This window comes from Hermetia illucens, chromosome 2, assembly GCF_905115235.1.
Source record: "Hermetia illucens chromosome 2, iHerIll2.2.curated.20191125, whole genome shotgun sequence".
Classification (NCBI taxonomy): Eukaryota; Metazoa; Arthropoda; class Insecta; order Diptera; family Stratiomyidae; genus Hermetia; species Hermetia illucens.
The window spans coordinates 63,429,602-63,449,045 of NC_051850.1; the positions used below are offsets into that span (position 1 = coordinate 63,429,602).

The 19,444-nt window shown below is 44.3% G+C and overlaps 1 protein-coding gene across 2 annotated transcripts in view; it reads left to right on the forward strand.

The window, feature by feature from the left end:
• The first annotated feature begins 730 nt into the window (after positions 1-730).
• The window catches only part of LOC119648305 (semaphorin-5B), a 29,987-nt gene continuing 11,273 nt past the window's right edge, over positions 731-19,444 (forward strand). The window contains exons 1-2 of one of the 2 annotated variants that reach the window (XM_038049970.1): positions 731-2,268; positions 19,278-19,405. In XM_038049970.1, coding sequence (XP_037905898.1) covers positions 19,285-19,405 — 121 coding nt within the window. In that variant the 5' untranslated portion in view covers positions 731-2,268; positions 19,278-19,284. Of the gene's footprint in view, positions 2,269-19,054; positions 19,187-19,277; positions 19,406-19,444 lie in introns of those variants that run through there. The other variant, XM_038049971.1, reaches the window with a different exon arrangement.

The window sequence follows — 19,444 nt, forward strand, 5'->3', positions numbered from 1 at the left end:
CAAAGCGCTTCGAGAATCCGTTGTTAGTCTACTCGCAAAGTTCTTCAAAGGAGAACCACCCTAATCCGCTTATTCGGCATCTCGACCAACAGGTAAAACCCCTCCATTAATCACATACTTAAAGCCCCACCAAATCGTAAGTTCAACTTTAAAATGCAAAATCCTCACTCCCAAAATCCTGACACTCCTGGCTAGGGGGGTGTATAGAGGTTAAGGAGTTAAGTATTTATCGCATATTATGGTGAGTTAGAATAAGTTAAGCTAGGATGGATTACTTTTAGTAAGTAAATTAAAACCTCCTCGCGCGGGCGCAGTTTTTCATTAATGAATTATTGTCAAGATGGATGTATATCTATATCATATACCCAATAGAGTACTCTAAAGAAAAGGTCGGGTTGGCCAACATTTCCAAACATATTTAAGTACAATTCGCTCTTCTATTTAAGCTAGCTTTAAGTTGAAAATTGTTTAGTAAGTAAGACACTAAAATAAAGGAAATGGAATTAATGCTATTCTCTGCTTCCACTCCAAATTCCATGTCAATCGGAATTCGGAGTAGAGACCGATATCAAAGATATTCCACGCTCGGAAGACAGCTTGGCAGGTTGGCCAGCACTGCCCATGGTGAGCATTATGAAAACATTGACTTGGCAATAAGTAAAGGTTCCTCAAGTACGCCGAGTAGGTAGGTAGGAGGCTTCTTCTTTCAATACCAATCGATTTGCCCACACGGCCGACGTCGCGACCTCATGAATATTCCATCGTCCCGCGGAAGCCCGAGCTCTTTCGAAATTCCCAATTAGCATCTGCCGCGGCCAGGCCGCCTTCCAACGGGCACACCTAGCCAGGATTTCCTTCTGGAGCGCTCGCAGCCAGATTTCCAGTGCGCGGTCCGGATTCTGGCTTTGCGCTCTCCGGGCAACAATGGTGCGCTCAAGAACGACTTATGTACTTGCCCATGTGCCCGCTATGTGTGGCGGAGTCGGAGCGTTGTGAGTTTCTTGGAGTGATCGCGGCGCGTCTTGAGACGAGAACAAGACGAAGGCAGCCTGGCCTGAGACGGGTGACTGCGACTTGTTGTTGGTGGACTTGTTTTTTGCTCGATGGTGAGTGGCAGCTCGAGCGCGAGTGATGTTTTCGAGGAACCACAGAGTTCAGTTCTCGGGCCGATCGCGTTACGTGACAGACTGTGCGGTTGCTCCGTTCTAATGCCCAAAGTACATAAAAGCCGAGCATTAACTACCATTATATGGTTAATAGCAGTGATAAGGGACATATTTCTAAGTGAAAAGACATATTTTGATAAGCCCCTTATCACCCAGCTCTTGTGTAACGCGGAGACGAGAAGTGCTGCAAAGAACAACGGTGCCTAGTGTGGAGCTTCTCGGAACGGGAGTGTCTTTGGTTTTATCCAGTTCCGTGTGTAAGTGGCTGAATTCCGCGAAACAAAGTCCTGCTGGAGCGAAAATCTCGAAAGGCCAGTGAACATCGCCTCCAGGGAAAAGATAGAAAGTCGCAATGTCTTCAAGTTTGCACAACAAAACGCGCAGCAGTGCCGTGTGTGGTTGGGCGTCTTGAGTGTCTTTTGCACTTTTTCGTAGGTGTCGAGTGCCAACATAAACTGGCTCCGTCGCGAGCCCAGCATATGGTCAAAACATGTCGAGATATCGCCCTTGCGCGGCCTTCGGAAGCTCCAGATCTTAGATAGCGCGGAGGAAGACACCGCGACCAAGTCAAAACCCAGCGACCTCGTAGGACACCTCCCCGAGACCTGGCTTAAAGGTCGCAGCCGCGTCCCCAGAGACCCTAATCGACGATAATCGATCATTGCGCTGCACCTGTTGGCCTGCAATTCGCGACCGCAACACACTCGCAAGGCCGCGACTGTGTACACTTTTATGTTCCGCTATCGCGAAAAACTCTGTCACCTCCACGACTGGTGTGTGTTCGTGTTTACTTTGCCAGGCGACCAGTCTTATTTATAAAAAGTGGCATAGATTGATATGCGATTTTACACCCATTGTGTATCGTAGCGCGATCTTACGGCGACGTGTGTGTGTTGGGTGGAGGAACGCTACCTGGAGCACGCAAGTGATACCGCGACCCGCGAAACCCGGACTCTGCAGTGCGCGTGTGCAAAGTGTAAGCCGCGATCCGCCGGCTCTGCTGGTGCAAAATCTGCCATCGGCTAACTCGACTCGCGCACAGGGTGTAGCCGCAGCAGTAAACAGTCCACCTTATCACCCCGAGTGCAGATGACTTCAACGAGTAAGTAAACATTGGAAACGTAAAGATTTACGACCACTTCACTTAATGTTCTATTTCCATTAGAAATTATTCATATCCGGCAATGGCATGCCACTAGCTCAAACGATATCAGGTCTTAGATAAAGACCCGCGTCATTGTGGGTTTTTTCGCTCCCCCAGGTTTGAGGGAAGGGCACCGCTGGCGACCTCATGTCTGCGGTATCGCATCGGGAACTAATCAGGCCGCCTATTTACGTACGATCACGTCAAACAAATCAGCCCCAACCGCGACTTTCGTGCAATATTGATGATGCAAACAGAAGGCCCCGTGCCCGACCTCAGTACATCGTGTTTGCTAAATCACTTGAAACTTGCACAGATAATTACTCGCTTCCACAACTGTAACCTCTGGCGGGGCATAGTCCTTCAACTGAGCCATTTTTCCTCCAATTAGAGCTGATAAGCGCGGTGGAATGCATTTGAAACCGACGCAAATGATGTGATTATTCCATGATTCCGTTCGTATTCAAATTTCAATAACTGATCCAAGCTGACACGTGACACTACATTAATTTTACTGATAATGCTATGCCTCTTGGTCATTGAAGGAGTCTCGAAGTCTCAGCGCGTTGTTTGCACAAACGGCAACTCGTTATCCCCGGATTTAGTTGATTTAAGCTAAATTCCAAAGTTGGACAATGCCCTGACAACTTTGATATTTTTAAATTTTCAAATGAGCCAAAATCGCGATAAGGTAAAAACTACTTTATCGCAATTTTGGCTAGGCCAGCACTACGTGCAATTAGACGCGGCCGCTTTTGTGGTCGACGGTAGATCAACGAGGGAACACGCATGCAAATTTCTATATTTCGGTATCACTTGAATTGAACTTTAAGACAGTTCCAAAGTACATGTCAAGGAGTTGAAATTATTTATCACGAACTATTTATGTTTGAAGTCTGGTAGCTTCACGAGACCTACAACCATCTTTCCAAAAGTGAAAACTTTTGGAGCTAAATGCTCGTAATTAGGTGAAATATTTCATTTTTATTTTACTCTTAAAAAATGGGAATATTTGTACTTGTTTCAATAATGACGCAATCGGAATGCTAAATCGGTGTGCAATCTAGCACCCTTAATTTTTCCAGTAGAGGCATGGACACTTCGAAGTCTATAACTTCAAAATTTAAGTCAAATTTCCTCTAAGTGGAATTATTCTCTCAGCCGAAAAATATCTTGCAAATTTATGGAAATATTTCATACAACACAAACTAACGTGGGGCATAGGAATTTCAACGGAAAAAGTGGATAATAATGGGGATTGCACTATTTTCTGATGCATGATTTGCAACCCTAGCCCAGAATTTCTGCTTACAGTCCTGGATCCTTGGTTGTGCGAAATTTGAGCACAAAGTGTCTATATAAGTATTTTTAATAAAACCACCCCAAATAGGTTTTATTAAAAATACCAACATACACAAGGCGCTAAAACGTTTAAAAATCTCTCTATATCTCTATTTGGGCAGATAAAGACAGAAGGTTTGGAAAAGCAACATTGCCCATCTTCAAGGGGGCGGTGACATCAGGAGCGAACTGGAATTAGAAACGGTGGTGGAAAACTTCAACACAATCGTCATTGACGCATATGAGGCCAGCTGTCCGGCCAAGACAGTGAAGTCATCAAGGGATGTACCATGGTGGAACAAGAACCTAGCCAGAATGAGAACAGAGGTACGAAAACTCTTTAACCGGACAAAACAAACCGGGGACTGGCGGAGGTATAAAAATGCACTGACTGCGTATAGCAGAATGATGGAGAAGGTCATAGACAACTATATTAGAACTAACGTTCTAAGGCGTAATCCCCAACATCACTGTCAACACGCTTACCGGGCAGGACGGTCAACTGAAACTGCTCTGTATCAGCGGACAGAGGTACTACGGGACGTCATAGAAACAAAGGAAATTGCATTGTGCGCGTTTTTGGATATCGAATAGAGCATTGGACAACACATCGCGCACAGAGGTACAAGATGCCCCGAGCCGCAAAGGAGTGAAAAACACCCTGGCACTCTGGATGGGCAAAATGCTAGAAAGCAGACAAATAGAGGTACAAACAGGTACAAATTCTATTATCATGAACACCACTCAAGGCTGTCCCCAGGGTGGAGAACTATCGCCGCTGATGTGGAGTATGGTAGTGGATAAACTCCTGGACGTGTTAACAAATACTGGAATAAAAGTCCAGGGCTACGCGGACGACATTGTTTTAATCTGTAGGGGCAAATATGAAGATACCCTATGTGATAGAATCCAAACTGGATTAAGGGTTATTAGTGCCTGGTGCAGGAAAGTGGGACTGCGGATCAACCGAACCAAAACCACCATAGTACCATTCACTAGGAGGCGTAAGCTCGATCACCTGAAAGCTATAACATTACATGATATGGAGGTGAAACGAGAAACAGAGGTCAAATATTTGGGAATTACGCTAGACCAAAAATTACTCTGGAAGAGACATGTCGGAAACACTTGTCGGAAAGCCACGAGGGCTCTGATGACTTGCAGATCCATAGCAGGAAAAAAATGGGGTTGCAGCCCGAAGATACTACTTTGGATATATACTGCAATAGTAAGGCCAATGATTACCTATGAAGCGGTAATCTGGGCAGAAAGAACCCAACTCAGCACACAAGCCAGGGAATTACATAAGCTCCAAAGGCTGGCTTGCGTGTGTATCAGTGGGGCAATGAGGACATGCCCAACGGCATCACTGGAGGTCCTTCTGGGATTAACCCCTCTCCATCTGCACATACAGATGCAGGCAAGGAGATCAATATTCAGGATGGCCGGTAGTATGAGTGACGCGGGGAGCTGCCTAAATCGAAGGAAGATTGATATCCTTTCTAGGCGGTATCCCGAATTACTGATATCGAGGGACAACATGACAACGAGGTTTCACTTCGATAAGAAGGTTGAAATACGTTGGAGTAACAAGGCAAACTGGGAGAGCGTGGCGGCGACATACGGCTTAAACCAGCAACTGATTACTTGGTACACTAACGGATCCCTCACAGCAGAGGGAGCGGGTGCCCTGTGTCATTGGTCCAAGGAAAATGTACTTTGAGCCAATGGGCAGGTACACTAGCATATTCCAGGCGGAAATTTACGCCATAGACAAATGTGCCTCCATTAATCTGCAAAGGAACTACAGGGGGCAGAACATAGCTATTCTCACCGATAGCCAAGCAGCGATCAAGGCACTTAGGTCCAACCAGGTGAACTCTAAACTGGTATGGGAATACCTTGAGAGACTGAATACACTCGGCTCGTCCAACAAGGTCTGGATACTTTGGGTTCCAGGCCATGCTGGGTTGGAAGGTAACGAGGCAGGATGGAGCAGTCCAGGGTGCTTATTGGGGGGTACGAACCCATGCGTACAAAGGATTGCCTAAACCTCACCAAAAAGAACCTCCGAATCATAGTGGGAATTCTCACTAGTCATTGTCGGCTGAACTATCACCTAGGGAAGCTAGGGATATCTACGGGCACTGCCGGCAGGTTTTGTGAGGAGGAGGATGGGACCTGGGACTGGGACCTGGGACAGTGTCCGGCACTTGTGCAAAGTAGGTCGAGGCATCTGGGAGAACACTTAATACCAGATGCAAAGCTGAAAGATCTGGAAGCTGGGAACATACTAAAGTTCCTAACGGTTACAAGCCTGCTTGAGATACTATGATCAATAGGTACACTATAACCAGTAAAAGGGGCACAATAGTTCTTCAAGGACGCGGTGCGACTTTCCCTTAACAGAATAATAATAATAATTGGAAAAGCTAATTCTAGTGCAAGTATTAAAGAGGACGAAGCATACAAATACCAAGCAGTTGACAAAGCTGTTTTTAAATGGTTCAGTTTAGCCAGAGCCTCCATAGGCCGACCAAAATTGGTGGAATAGAGCCTATAATTGGCAAAGAACTTCATTTGTCATGTTTTCCGAGCCCGCGACGGTTAGTCACATCATTATCATCAAAGGCGCAACAACAGGTATCCGGTCTAGGCTTCCCTTAGTAAGGAACTCCAGACATCCCAGTTTTGCGCCGAGGTTCACCAATTCGATATCCCTAAAAGCCTGCTCCACCTGAGGCCTCTTCTCCTTTTTCTACCATTGATAGACTTTCCGGGCTGGATCATTCTCACCCATACGCATTAAATGATCCGCCCACCTTAACCTATTAGACCGGATTTTATCTGCAACTAAACGGTCATAGTTTCGTTCATAAATTTCATCGTCATTATGTCGGCTACGGAATCGTCCATTCTCATGTAGGATGCCAACAATTCGTTGGCGGTTCTTCTCTCGAACGCGACTAAGAGTTCGCAGTTTTTCTTGCTAAGAACCCAGATCTCTGAGGAATACATAAGGACTGGTAAGATTATTGTCTTGTACAATAAGAGCTTTTAACCCATGGTGAGACATTTCTAGCGAAACGGTTTTTATAACCTGAAATAGCTCTATTTGCTGTCAACAACCATGCGCGGATTTCATCGTAGCTGTTATCGGTTATGTTTTTCAACCCTAGATAGAACAATTATCAACGGTCTCAAAGTTGTAGTCTCTTATCTTTATTGTTCTTATTTGACCAGTGCGATTTGATGTTATCGCTTTTTTGTTCTTTGGATCAAACCGGTTTGTACATCTCGGGTTGTTCTTCCAATAATTATATCGTCAGCATAGGCCAGCAGAAGAAAATGCTACCTCTTGCATTTACGTCAGTATCGTGGTTCACTTTTTCCAGGGCCAGGTTAAAGTAGGTGCATGGTAGGGCATCCCTTGTCTTAGACAGTTGATGATAGTGAATGATCCCGAGAGTCAGTCTTATCAGTTTCGTTGAGATACCGAATTCTCTCATGGCCGTGTACAGTTTATTCTGGCTATACTATCATAGGTAGCCTTGAAGTCGATGAAAATATTCCTGTCGCTTGCCGCAAAAAGAAAATCTGATCTGTCTATGATTTGCTTGGGGTGAAGCTTCTGTGATCGCCTCCATATTTAAAAAGTTCGGCTGTAATTCCATCGGCTACTAGCAACTTATAATTTCTAATCTGATGGATTGCACGGACTGTTTCTTCCATGCTTGGTGGTGGCAGTATTTGTCGTCGTTTTCAGTGGGGGGATCTCCAGTTAACCGATATTTTAGCTGTTGAGCAGTTCATTAAATTACTTAACCCCTCAGTCCAATATACCCATTCTGTCGGAAATTAAATTTCTCTCTTTGTCTCGGCAGGATGAGCGTCGAGGTGTATAAGGCTTCATCCCGTCGACTTGCTGGTAAAACTTCCGCACCTGGTGCGATTGCTCCCTGTACTTTTCAATTTCACAGACTTGGTGGTTTTATCAGGGTTCCATTTTTGTTTCTGTGAAGTCGTTTCTCCACTCGACGAAGTTCGTGATAGGTCTCTGCCCGCGGCCGCGTTCTTTGAGAGTGTCGAACCAGTCGTTCCGACTTTTTTTCGACTGGGGCCAAGTATGTTTGTGGTTGTATCAATGATAATGTTCTTCAGGTGGTTGTTATGCTTCATTTCCAGGGCCTATGTTAGGGATGTTAACAGTAGTCATCCATCACAATGATGAGCACCTAAAAAAAGAAAGAAGCACTTCATCAGTATTCTGAATCATTTCAGTCATATGGTGAGAACTCTACCTCTAGTGGATAATAAATCATCTTATAAACCGAAATAAAGTTATCTTTGTCATCAATCCGCTCAAACGGAGCCAAGTTTCCGACCTTGACGGCCTTCCTGCGAAACTGTTTCCGAGTTTAGCTCTTTGTTTCATCTGCTCTTCAGCGATTTCGAGAAGGATTTCGGGCCTTTCGGGGAAAAAACTAATAGATTTATCTTGCGTGTTTTCTGCCGTGGCAAACATAATGATTGAAAAGATCCTGAAATGTATGAAAAACAAGCCGCGAAACCGGAAGCTGGGCGCTTCGGGTATGGAAGGTTTTGTTTGCTTCTTCTGTGAGTATATTCGACTGTAGAACTATCCCATTTGTACGTAGCCCGTTATGTATATGCATTTAGCATGTCAAATTTAGTACTTCGGGTTGTAAATTTACACGGCAAAGACAACTTTGAGCTACTTTAACTTTGTTACTAATAGTATGATTTTGATCAAACTATCAACTTTTATAACTCTGGGATAAACTTAAGGGGCGTTTTACACAATTTTCCCAAAAATATGGTAATATACTATTATTAACTTAATTTGAACAGATATCGATATGCAGAGTATTTTGAGGCCTCGGCACTATATAGAGGCGGCTTCATGAACTTTTTCAGATTTTTCGGTTGAGTAGTTTCGGAGAATGGGTCCGTTAAAGAAATCATCACTTTCCACCCCTCCCACTCCCCGCTTTTTAGTAAATGTTAAAGCTAAGGCCGGCTTCGAAAAGTTCTAATTGAGACCTTTCATTTGATACCTCACATGACAATATTCGGTGAAAAAAATTTTTACACCCCCCTCTTACATGTATGGGGACCCCCCTTAATCTCAACGTAGGAGGATGTCACTCACTGCATGTCTGGGCGTTCACAGTTCCCACCTTCTCACCGAATTTCGTGCCAATCGGTATAGCCGTTTCTGAGAAAAATTCGTGTGACAGACAGACAGAGGAGTGGCGGATTGGAGCATACCTATTGATGGGTATATATGTGCATGCGCTTTTCTTTTTTCACTGTGCCTGAGCTAGTGTTTGCTCATCTCTGGTGTGCGGATCAAAATGGCTATGGGAAGGATACTCAGAACATAAAACCACCATGGAAGACAAGAGAAGGAGGAAACTTACGGTGCAGGGGCTCGGAACCCCAGGCTCTCGGTCGCCTCGCAGTGCCTCGATGGTGGACAACTTGGCCTCCTTGGCATATAATGTTACAAGTAATTTGGCTCTGGAGAAGGAGGTGTTCAAGCGAAATTCGACCTTACCGAGAACACCAATAACAAGATCAAACAAAGATGAATTAAAGGCAGATTTTTGGACGACAAAAACCCTGACAACCCCCACAGCTTATGTTCAAGATCCTCGAGAGCAGGAGGTGCTCCCATCCATTCAAAAGAAGCTCGTCAATTCTGAGATCTCAACCTATGCCAAAGACGATGAAGGATAAAATACAGACAAAGTCAATAAACGCCAAAAGTGACAGACCGTGTAAAAGGAGTAACCCTGCCGGGACTTATAAGGAGCAGAGTCCCGATCCGGACGAATTACTCTCCACCCAGCTTGGGGCAAAAATAGTTGAGCTGTCCGAGTTTATCAAGGAGAAGCACAACGTGCACTAAACCACAAAGAATGTGATGAGGGCTATTAGAGTCCTCTATAATAGATCGCAGATGGAGGAGAAGAATAATAAGGATACGTCGAACTCCGCTGTGCCAACAGTGTTACAAGCGACCCAAGCGACGCCTAACCGTACTACCATCGAATCCCGGCGAAATAAACGAGTACGTGAAAAAGAGGGGGATCCTTTAAATAATAAGCAGGCGCCTAAGAGAAAAAAAGGCGGACAGGACATTCTGAAAACCAACACCAACAGCTCAGAAGGAGGAAAGCGTACAGCGAATCTAAGAAACTCGATCAGCGCTGCGAAGCCCAAGACGAACGAAAACGATGGATGGACTAAAGTTACCAATAAAAAAGCGGAACGAAAAGCAAAAGTGCGAACTCGTTCAGATGCAATTGTTATCTCTAGTAAGGGCAATCTGTCCTACGCGGAAATACTCAAAAAGGTCAAAGCTGATCCCGACCTTAAAGATATGAGCGGAAATGTGAACAGAATCCGAAGAACCCAGAAAGGGGATCTCATGTTTGAGCTGAAAAGATCCAGCGTGGGCAAAACTGATGACTTTCGCACTCAAGTGAAAAACTCACTTGGGGAGAATGCCGCAGTGCGTGCCCAAAAACATGAGATCTATATACAATGTAAGGATCTCGATGAAGTGACATCGAAAGGAGAAATTTGTATTGCTCTGGAGGAGCAATTCAAGTTGAAAGAACTTACCGAGGAGTCTGTTCTGGGCTTACGAAAAGCCTATGGTGGTACTCAAACGGCCGCAATACGAGTACCAGCGGAGGCAACACAGATGTTGTTGACTGCCGGAAGGGTTCGGATTGGATGGGTTGTCTGCCGTTTAAGAGAACAAATTTCACTGAAGAGGTTATTTAAATACCTCATGTTTGGGCACTTCGTGAAGGCATGCACCAGCAGCATTGATCGATTTGATCGATGCAGAAGGTGTGGGAAGAAAGGTCATATTGCTAGAGAGTGCCTATTGTGTGAAGTAAAACAGGGACAGGATAACCGGCATATTGCCGGAAGTGGTAAATGTCCGGAATTTAGGAAGGCGCTCACTGCAATGAGAAAATGAGGTTTATTCAAATAAACCTGAATCATTGCAGGGTCGCCCAGGATTTACTTAAGCAGACCACGTTCGAATCTGAGATGGAAATTGCCATCATAAGTGAACCGTATAGAATCCGTCACGGTGGCATATGGATCACAGATTCGACTGGTGGAGCGGCGATATGGGCTTGTGGTCGACAGGCCATACAATGTACTGAAAGTCAGGCAGCCAGGGGCTTTGGGTGGGCGAAAATAAGTGGTCTATATGTATACAGCTGCTACGCCCCACAAGTCTGACACTGCCTGAATTTGAGAAAATGCTTGATAATCTTGTTCTCGAGGCAAGGGCACGAAGTCCAAAGGTGACTGGTGGTGATTTCAACGCTTGGGCCCTTGAGTGGGGTAGCAGAGAATCAAATGCCAGGGGGCGCAGTTTATTAGAAGCTTTTGCGCAGATGGACATAGTTTTGGCTAACGAAGGTGCTGTAAACACCTTCCAGAAAGGGGGGTCAGGCTCAGTTGTAGACCTGACCTTTGTCAGCCCTTCGCTGGCGCGTGGTATGTCCTGGTGCGTCAGCGAACGCTACACACACAGCGATCACCAGGCAATCTTCTTTGAGACATGTGTCGAGCCTCAGGCCAAAGAGTTATCATGCCCGAAACCGAAAAATATTTCAGGCTGGTCTGCAAAATCTTTGGATGAGCAGACCTTCATAGAGGTGTGGTTAGATCAACATGTAAAGCAGGCGCCTCCACGAAAAGAGCCGTCTATCTGACTCAATGCATCGCCAAAGCCTGTGACGCGTCGATGCCTAGGAGGTGCTCATTCCTCCATAGAAGACTAAACTACTGGTGGAATGATAAACTGACGATCAGCCTGCCACCGAGCTAGAAGAGCGGCTCAGAGGGCGGTAGGTAGAGTTGATCAGGGGTATAAAGAGTGCGCCTATCTGAGCGAAGCAAGAGGAAATGCTTTAAAGAGCTCTGCTCAGAAGTGGACGTAAACCCGTGGGGGAGAGCTTATGGAATCGTGATGGGACGATTCAGAGGCCGTTTATCTCCACAGATCACGTGTCCCACCCTCTTGCTGAAAATCATCCAGGGATTATTCCCCCAGCAAGAGGAGAGCACCAACACATTCCAACCACCTCTGAATGTTACGGCAATTTCGCCAGTCACCAGAGACGAGCTGGAGATTTGCTGTAGAATAGGAGACAATAAAGCGCCGGGCCAGGACGGAGTACCGAATAAGGCCCTTAAGCTTGCGTGAGAACCAGGCTGGAAATGTTCGCTGAGTTGTTCGAAGCGTGCATGTCCGAAGGAATATTTCCAATGGCATGGAAGCGACAGAAGTTGGTACTTCTGCCTAAGCCTGGTAAACCTCCAGGTGAACCATCGTCATACCGACCCATATGTCTTTTGGACACGGTGGGGAAATGTTAGAGCGGGTAATCTACAATAGATTACTCCCGGTTGTTGAGAGCCAAGGCGGCCTTTCAGATCGGCAGTATGGGTTCCGAAAAGCCAGATCAACAATTGATGCCATCAAATTGGTTGCTGGCTTGGCCGAAGATGCAATCCACGGAAAGGGTAGTACCGACAAATATTGCGTGGTAGTAACCCTGGACGTGAAAAATGCATTCAATTCGGCCAAGTGGAATCTAATACGGAAATCCCTAGCGAAGGTTGTATTCCCGCTATCTCGCTGCTATCGTCGATCGTTACTTAACTGAAAGGAGGCTCTGGTATGACACTGATGACGGACCCCAAGAATACGTTGTTTCGGCGGGTGTCCCACAGGGCTCCGTATTGGGCCCACTAGTGTGGAATATTATGTACAACGATGTACTTAATCTTCCCTTTCCGGAGGAAGTCATATAGGTGGGTTACGCTGACTACATAGCGCTAGTTATTGTCGCAAAGCATCTCGAAGATGCTGAGTAATACTCAAGCGAGGCAATCAGTGCTGTTAAATGCTGATTAGAGATATCTGATCTGACGCTTGCGGAGGAAAAAACCGAAGCGGTCCTCATCACGAAGCGCCGGAAGAGAAATTACGCCTGTGTTAGAATTGGGAATCATATCATCACTTCCAAGCCGACGATCAAATACTTGGGGGTGGTGATAGACAGGAAGCTCAGCTATAAGCAACACTTACAGTATGTTTGTGAGAAATCATCCACTGCTAGTAAGGCTCTGGCGAGGATGATGCTGAACGTGGAAGGGCCACCGCATACCTCTTGGTTGCTTATTGCCAGGGTGGTGACCTCAATCATGCTCTATGCGACCCCAGTTTGGAGGGAGGCGTTGCGGATGTCAGTTAACACTTGCAAACTGAATGCAGTCTACAGGAGGACAGCCCTGAGGGTATGCTCTGCCTTCAGTACTGTCTCAGATGATGCAGCATTCGTCATCTCTGGAATGATGCCGATTGACATCTTGGCAGATGAGTTGGCGAAGTCAATCTCTCCCTTATTGCAGACGAAGAGCGCTGAGAGGGAAAGATCCATAAATAGATGGCAAGAGCGGTGCGAACGGTCGGGAAAGGGTGGGTGGACTCACAGGCCCATTCCTGCCATCAAGGAGTGGTTGGAGAGACGACACGGCGAGATTAATTATAATCTCACCCAGTTTCTCACGGGGCATGGATGATATCGCCAATACCTGCACAGGTTTAAATTGGAGACCTCACCAAAACAAACAACAACAACAAAACAAAACTTTAAAAAAAAACAACACCTCCAAATTTAAAGCAAGTACTGGCCGTCCAAATAGGGACTCCATATGGTTGACGAGCAGGCCGCTCTCAGGCTACATGGTGCTGAACAGTGGATAAATGCAAATTTCTCGGGAAGTTTTGGAGGAAGATCAATCACATTTTAGCAAACCGATAACGATGGCGCTTAGGTGCCCTCGAGGCGCTATACCGAATTTACGGATGAATCGCATCCACATTATCGTACTCGTAAAAGTTCATAAAAGTTCCATATCGCCACAATAAGAATCCTTTCCTTGCTTTTCTTTGTACAATGTTTGTTCAGTAAAGAATACGCTCGTATTGGTGAGTTTTTAGTCCCTCCATAGTTTTTAACTAATGTGGTTTGCTTCGTTCAGCCCGTCCGTAGTCTGATCATTCTCTAAGTTACACCAGCGAGAAATTGGAAAAATTGTTTCTTGGGTCAAGAGTTTTTATTCGGAGAAAGAAACAATTTCCCATCTTAGGGCGAAGTAGGTAAAACTTCCTTGTAATAGCCTAGAAGAGCCACTTTCATGAAAATGTGATTGACTACTCGCAAACGAACTTCGAACAAATTGTGAGAGTGTTATTCTTGAAAAAGGCTACTGACTATAACAATTTAGATTGCAAAGTCACATAATAAATGAATTCAATTGAGCAGAAAATTTGTCATCAGCAACTATAGAATATTCATGGACCGTTGTACCTAACGAATCCTTTGTAATTAGCGAACTTAGAATTATTCAATTTGCTATCAGGAAATAAGCTTGAGACGCATTGCCTGATAACAAAGGCTGAAGGTGTACACTTCAGATGATAAGATATGTAAACAAGCAGCCAACTCTTCATCATGTATCTTCAATTCAAAATAAAACCTAAAACATAAATCAGAAAAACATATTTCAGTGGCCTTAAGATGTCATTAGACTTCTAGTCTCACTTTATAGATTGCGCAGGGATTTAAGTGTATTTGTTTATTTGTTTATCTATCAGACGCCCATATGTGTTTAGATTAACACAGAATGCTTTCCATTCCATGAAACCCATACAAGATTAACTAAGAAAAACAGAAATTAATAAATACCAGCTTTTATTGGTAAATATCAACAATCAATCGAACTTGAAGATATTCATATATAATAGAGAGTGTTATATACGTATGTACGCCTGCAATTGCATAGTAAAAACCAGTGGTACGCTTTATAGGAGAAGACATGCAGCGACAGCGAACTTCGCATAGATTTCTTTTATATCTGTACATGTTTGATGCAAAGGTGAAGCCATCGCTTCCGAGTCGGTGGAATTGCATCGGTGGTAAACCCTTTTATTCTTAGAATCATCCGTAATTCCTTTTTCGGTTGACTTGTATCCTGGTTCAGCACAATCCATTAGTCGTAAGTACAGTAGCCCTGGGTGTACAACTAGCAGGAGTGCGATTCACATTCGTTAAACCACCACCACTTTTCCTTTCATGTGCCCACAGGACCACCGTAAAGTATTATTTCGCATGCTGGGCCAAACTCAAGGCATTTGAAAGAACTTTTTGTACCGCGACTATTGTTATGTTTGTTGTTCTCCAATTCGCCTCTGACTTTAACCCCTCCTCCACGAGATTGGAGGTCCGATATCTATAGAGCAATTGTAGCTCAAATTTAATCTCTCCTTCATAACTCTCGGACAATGCTCCATGATGTGCTCTGGATTGTCGTTTGTAGCAACACTATTGAGCCAAACGGGAGACTCGTTCAATCCGATGTGGTACGTAAACCTTGATCAAAAAGTTACCAGAATTTGCACATCAAAGGTCTGAAAGTAACGTTTTGTTGAGTACATCTATCTGTGTGCGCGTTTTGGATATTTTACAATTTAAAAAATGGTATTGAATTTGCAACAACGGGTTTTTAATAAATTTTGCTTTAAGAATTGATGGCGAAGAACTTGAACATTGCTTATGGGACTGTTCAAGAAATTTTGCCGATTGCCAGAAGACCTTGATTTCATTGAAAAGGGACCACCCTTGCTAGAAATAAACTCACCTTTACTACCTTCTCTTGACATAGCCTAAGTAATACGATTCATCGTCCATATTCTATCAGAGAAACCTCTCAAAAGGACTGGCCAGAAGTATCAAGCTAGGTGCCTCTAATCCAAGCCAAATTGGCCGAGTCAAAAGCAGCCCAGGCTTCTAGCGTGACGACTGCGCAACACTTGCCAACGATTATCACATACCGAGTCAGTTTTACGATTATCATTATCGTTATTCCATGCAATTTTGCAGACGGTGCCTTACGGGTTTGCTTTAGCTTCATTTTATTATTTTGACTTCAAGAGTGCCTTCGGTTGTCGCTTCCTCTGTTTCCAATATTAAGAAAGATTGGACATTAGGTTGTCATTGTGTGTTTAGCGACTAGTATGACATTTAGTTCCGCAAAGATTTCAAGTAGCTTTTAGTCCCTGCTATTCTTCACTTTGCTTCCACAATCTTAGGCCCAAACTATCTAATATATCGTACCATACTATTCTTGAAGGCCGTTCATTTTCCCCTACAAGCCGAATCCAGAAATATCATTGTTTCCTTTATAGCCTTCTCTCCATATCTCCATATCGTTACACTGCCAGAGTTAAGTATCCTTATCATAATTTCGATAGTATTTGCAAATTAACACTAAGGCAACATTCGACTCTAATGGTTTTTGAAAGCGAATGCTGTGCCGGTCGTCCACACCCTCTTTCCCCTCCCAGAAAATACTGTATATCGTGGATTTCGGTGGAATCCGTAATAAGGTGGAGCTCTTCTCCGCATTTACTTCTCTCTTTCCGACCTGTGATGTTGGCTGGTGCGTATTGCCGCAAACAGCTGAAAATCAAGGCATCCGAAGCAACCCGCGAGTCTCCCCATTACCTAATCTACTTTAATCTTGCTCGTGGTAATTAATTTAGCCACAGCTTCCGAAATCCGCCGGTGTAGATCTCATTTAAATTTTAAATGCGACATTAGCCGAGTTTCCCCTTACTGAGATATTACGGCCGCTGATTCTTGTTGGACTCCAGACCCCATTCCATGCCCATTCTCAAAATTTGCCAGGAGCAAACTTCCGAAGCCGTGCATCTTTAAAAATAGTTGTCATTGAACCCCTTCCCCTTCTTAATGTGTGACCTATTCGCTGCCAAAACGCCAACGAATATCTTGCCTATATGCCGTCTATGATAGCATAGCCAGGGTAAAACTGTACACGGCCATGAGAGAATTCAGTATCCCGACCAAATGAATAAGACTGACTAGACTGGCTCTGACCAATGTGCGAGGCCAGATAAAAGCAGCAGGATCACTCTGAAGACCATTCGACATCAACAACGGTGTACGACAAGGGGATGCCCTATCATGCGTCCTCTTTAACCTGGAGCTGGAGAAAGTGATCCGTGATGCTGAAGTAAATGCGAGGGGACGATCCTATTTAAGTCCCCAACTACTGGCCTATGCTGACGATATCGACATGATGGGAAGAATGACCTGAGATATATGGTAGCAACGTCAGCACCAAAAACCAACCAACCAACAACATCAAACCGTACTGGTTAAACGAGAAGAATAAGGATAGGAGAATACAACTTTGAAACGTTTGATAATTTCTCCTATCTAGGGTCGAAAATCACAACCGATAACAACTACGATGATGAAATCCACACACGGTTGTTGTCAGCCAACAGAGCCTATTTCAGCTCGAAACGTCTCACCATAGGATCAAAGCTCTTACTATACAAGACAATGATCTTGCCAGTCCTTATGTATTCCTCGGAGACTTAGGTTCTTAGCAAGAAAAATTGCGTACTCTTGGCCGCGTTTGAGAGAAGAATCCTCCGAAGAACTTTTGGCCCCCTACATGAGGATGGACGATTCCGTAGCCTACATAACGTTGAAATATATGAGCGACACCATGATCGTCAGGTTGTGGATATAATCCGGCTCAATAGGTTGTAGTGGGCGGGTGGACCTCGGCGCAATACCGGGTTATCTGGAATTGTTTATTAAGGCGGGTTTAGACCGGATACCGGTTGTTGCGCCGTTGATGATGATGATATGCCGACGAAGTTATTCATTCGAATTTGTGTCACGTTTCTTTTCATATTGTTTTCTTGTTGTTTTTTAGCGGTATTGTGCATCAGTTTCATTATTATCACTTTTAATGCTGCACAACTGATGAAGGCTGAACAGTACAAAACTCCATGGTGAACCATGATGCGAACAAAGGGCAACGACATTGCGTCGACCACTTTCCATGCGCTGCTCCCTTATGAAAAAACAGAAAGAACATTACCACGATACAGTCTCAACTTGAAATTGGTATTGAGCTAGTTAGTCATTCTCTTCTTTCACACCCTGGGAAAGATCTCAGAAGTCCCGTAAAAATGAAAGAAGAAGCAGAAATTATAGGAACAATCCGGCAGAGAGTCCGGTGTGTTTGAGTGCATTGATGGCCGTCTATTTGGAGGAACAGTCCTTATTCGCGTGTTTTAAACTAATGGTGAACTGCTCCTTCCACCACTTGAGCTGCTCATCATCGTGAATAAGTAATCGATTATTAACGTCCCATGAACCATCGAAAGTTGCGACCACCTGACACTGACCTTATGGCAGGGTCTGCTCTCGAACATTTCTCGGCCAATAGCCAAATGGTGGAAGCTGTAGGAATCCACAAACTTCTCGCTGTTTCCGTTGCAATTACCAAAACCCTGTTTTCCCACCACATGCCTGAACTTGTTCTTATCAGAGCCCACCCTGGCATTCATATCATCATTGACGATCGCAATGTCACCTTCTTAAAAATCGATACGTGTCCGGTCATAATTCATCGGTTACGACTTCTTTCTGTCTTTTTGCGGGGTGTTAAAAACGTTTCGTAAGGAAAAAATTTCCATCCCTTTTATTCGCCTTTTATACAACAAGAGATACTTTCAATAAATTCTTAATCACCAACTGAAAGAGGTGAAACAGATTAATAACGAATACTATTCAGAAAACCCAAACTACTCTCGAAGATGCCTGGGTATTAAATAGCCATTCAGATCAAAGTTAGGGGGGACGTAATTGATAGGAGATTTCACAATTCCACACAAGACAATTACTTGTTAGTCACCCATTCCGAGTATAATTACCCTTTCTTCCTGCCCTTTAGCGTAGCGCTCTCCAATATCCGTACAAATTTTCAAGAAATCTTCCGAGGAAAAATCGAGCAAGGGATGATATGTCGACATAAACGTCGCAGCGTAACTTCCGAGAAAGCTTACACTATAATCAACAATAAAAACCCACACTAAGCGTGGGCTGAAGCATCCCATTTCCATAGCTTCCGATGCTAATCAATTAAATTGAACTGCGTCTCACTCCCCACGATGAATCGCCCCAAGAACGAATTTTATAATAGGAAGGAATTGTGAGTTATGCATATTCCCACTTTTAGCGGCCCACCCACGCCTAGCGAAATGCGACAAGTTCATTTCCCTAACTTACTAATTAGGAGTCATTTCTATTAGCTACTGTCGATTGCTGATTTAGCACCGCGGTAAGAATCGGTTGCGCCGTTTAGAATTGCGCGTGCCAGTCATGGTCATTAGCTAGCCGAGGAATCAGAGTATTCCGCTGCAATTCTGCACTCGATGATTCATATTCAATAGTTGACTTATCTTCATTTCTTTTCAAAGTGCAGTACTTCCTACATCTAAGCCGAGCAGCAGTGTTCGCTTGTGTGAATACTAAAGTTCTCAAGGCCTGTCGGCACATCTATCGCTATTCATTTTCTTTCTGTAATAGGGTCTTTTCCTTTTACTTATTTTATTGATACTCCTCTCATCGCTGTGGTGTCGTATTACCAATTAATAACAACTTTCTTTCCAGACTAAATATGAAGACTACTCTAATTCGTACGTTAGCTCTTCTCACCCTTTGCTTGTGTTTGGGCGTGAGAGCTGATAATAACAGAGAGATTTCACTGGAGGACGATTTCAGATATATTTCCTTCGAAGGTATTAGTTATTTTCCACTAAATGCAAACTATTATTTAT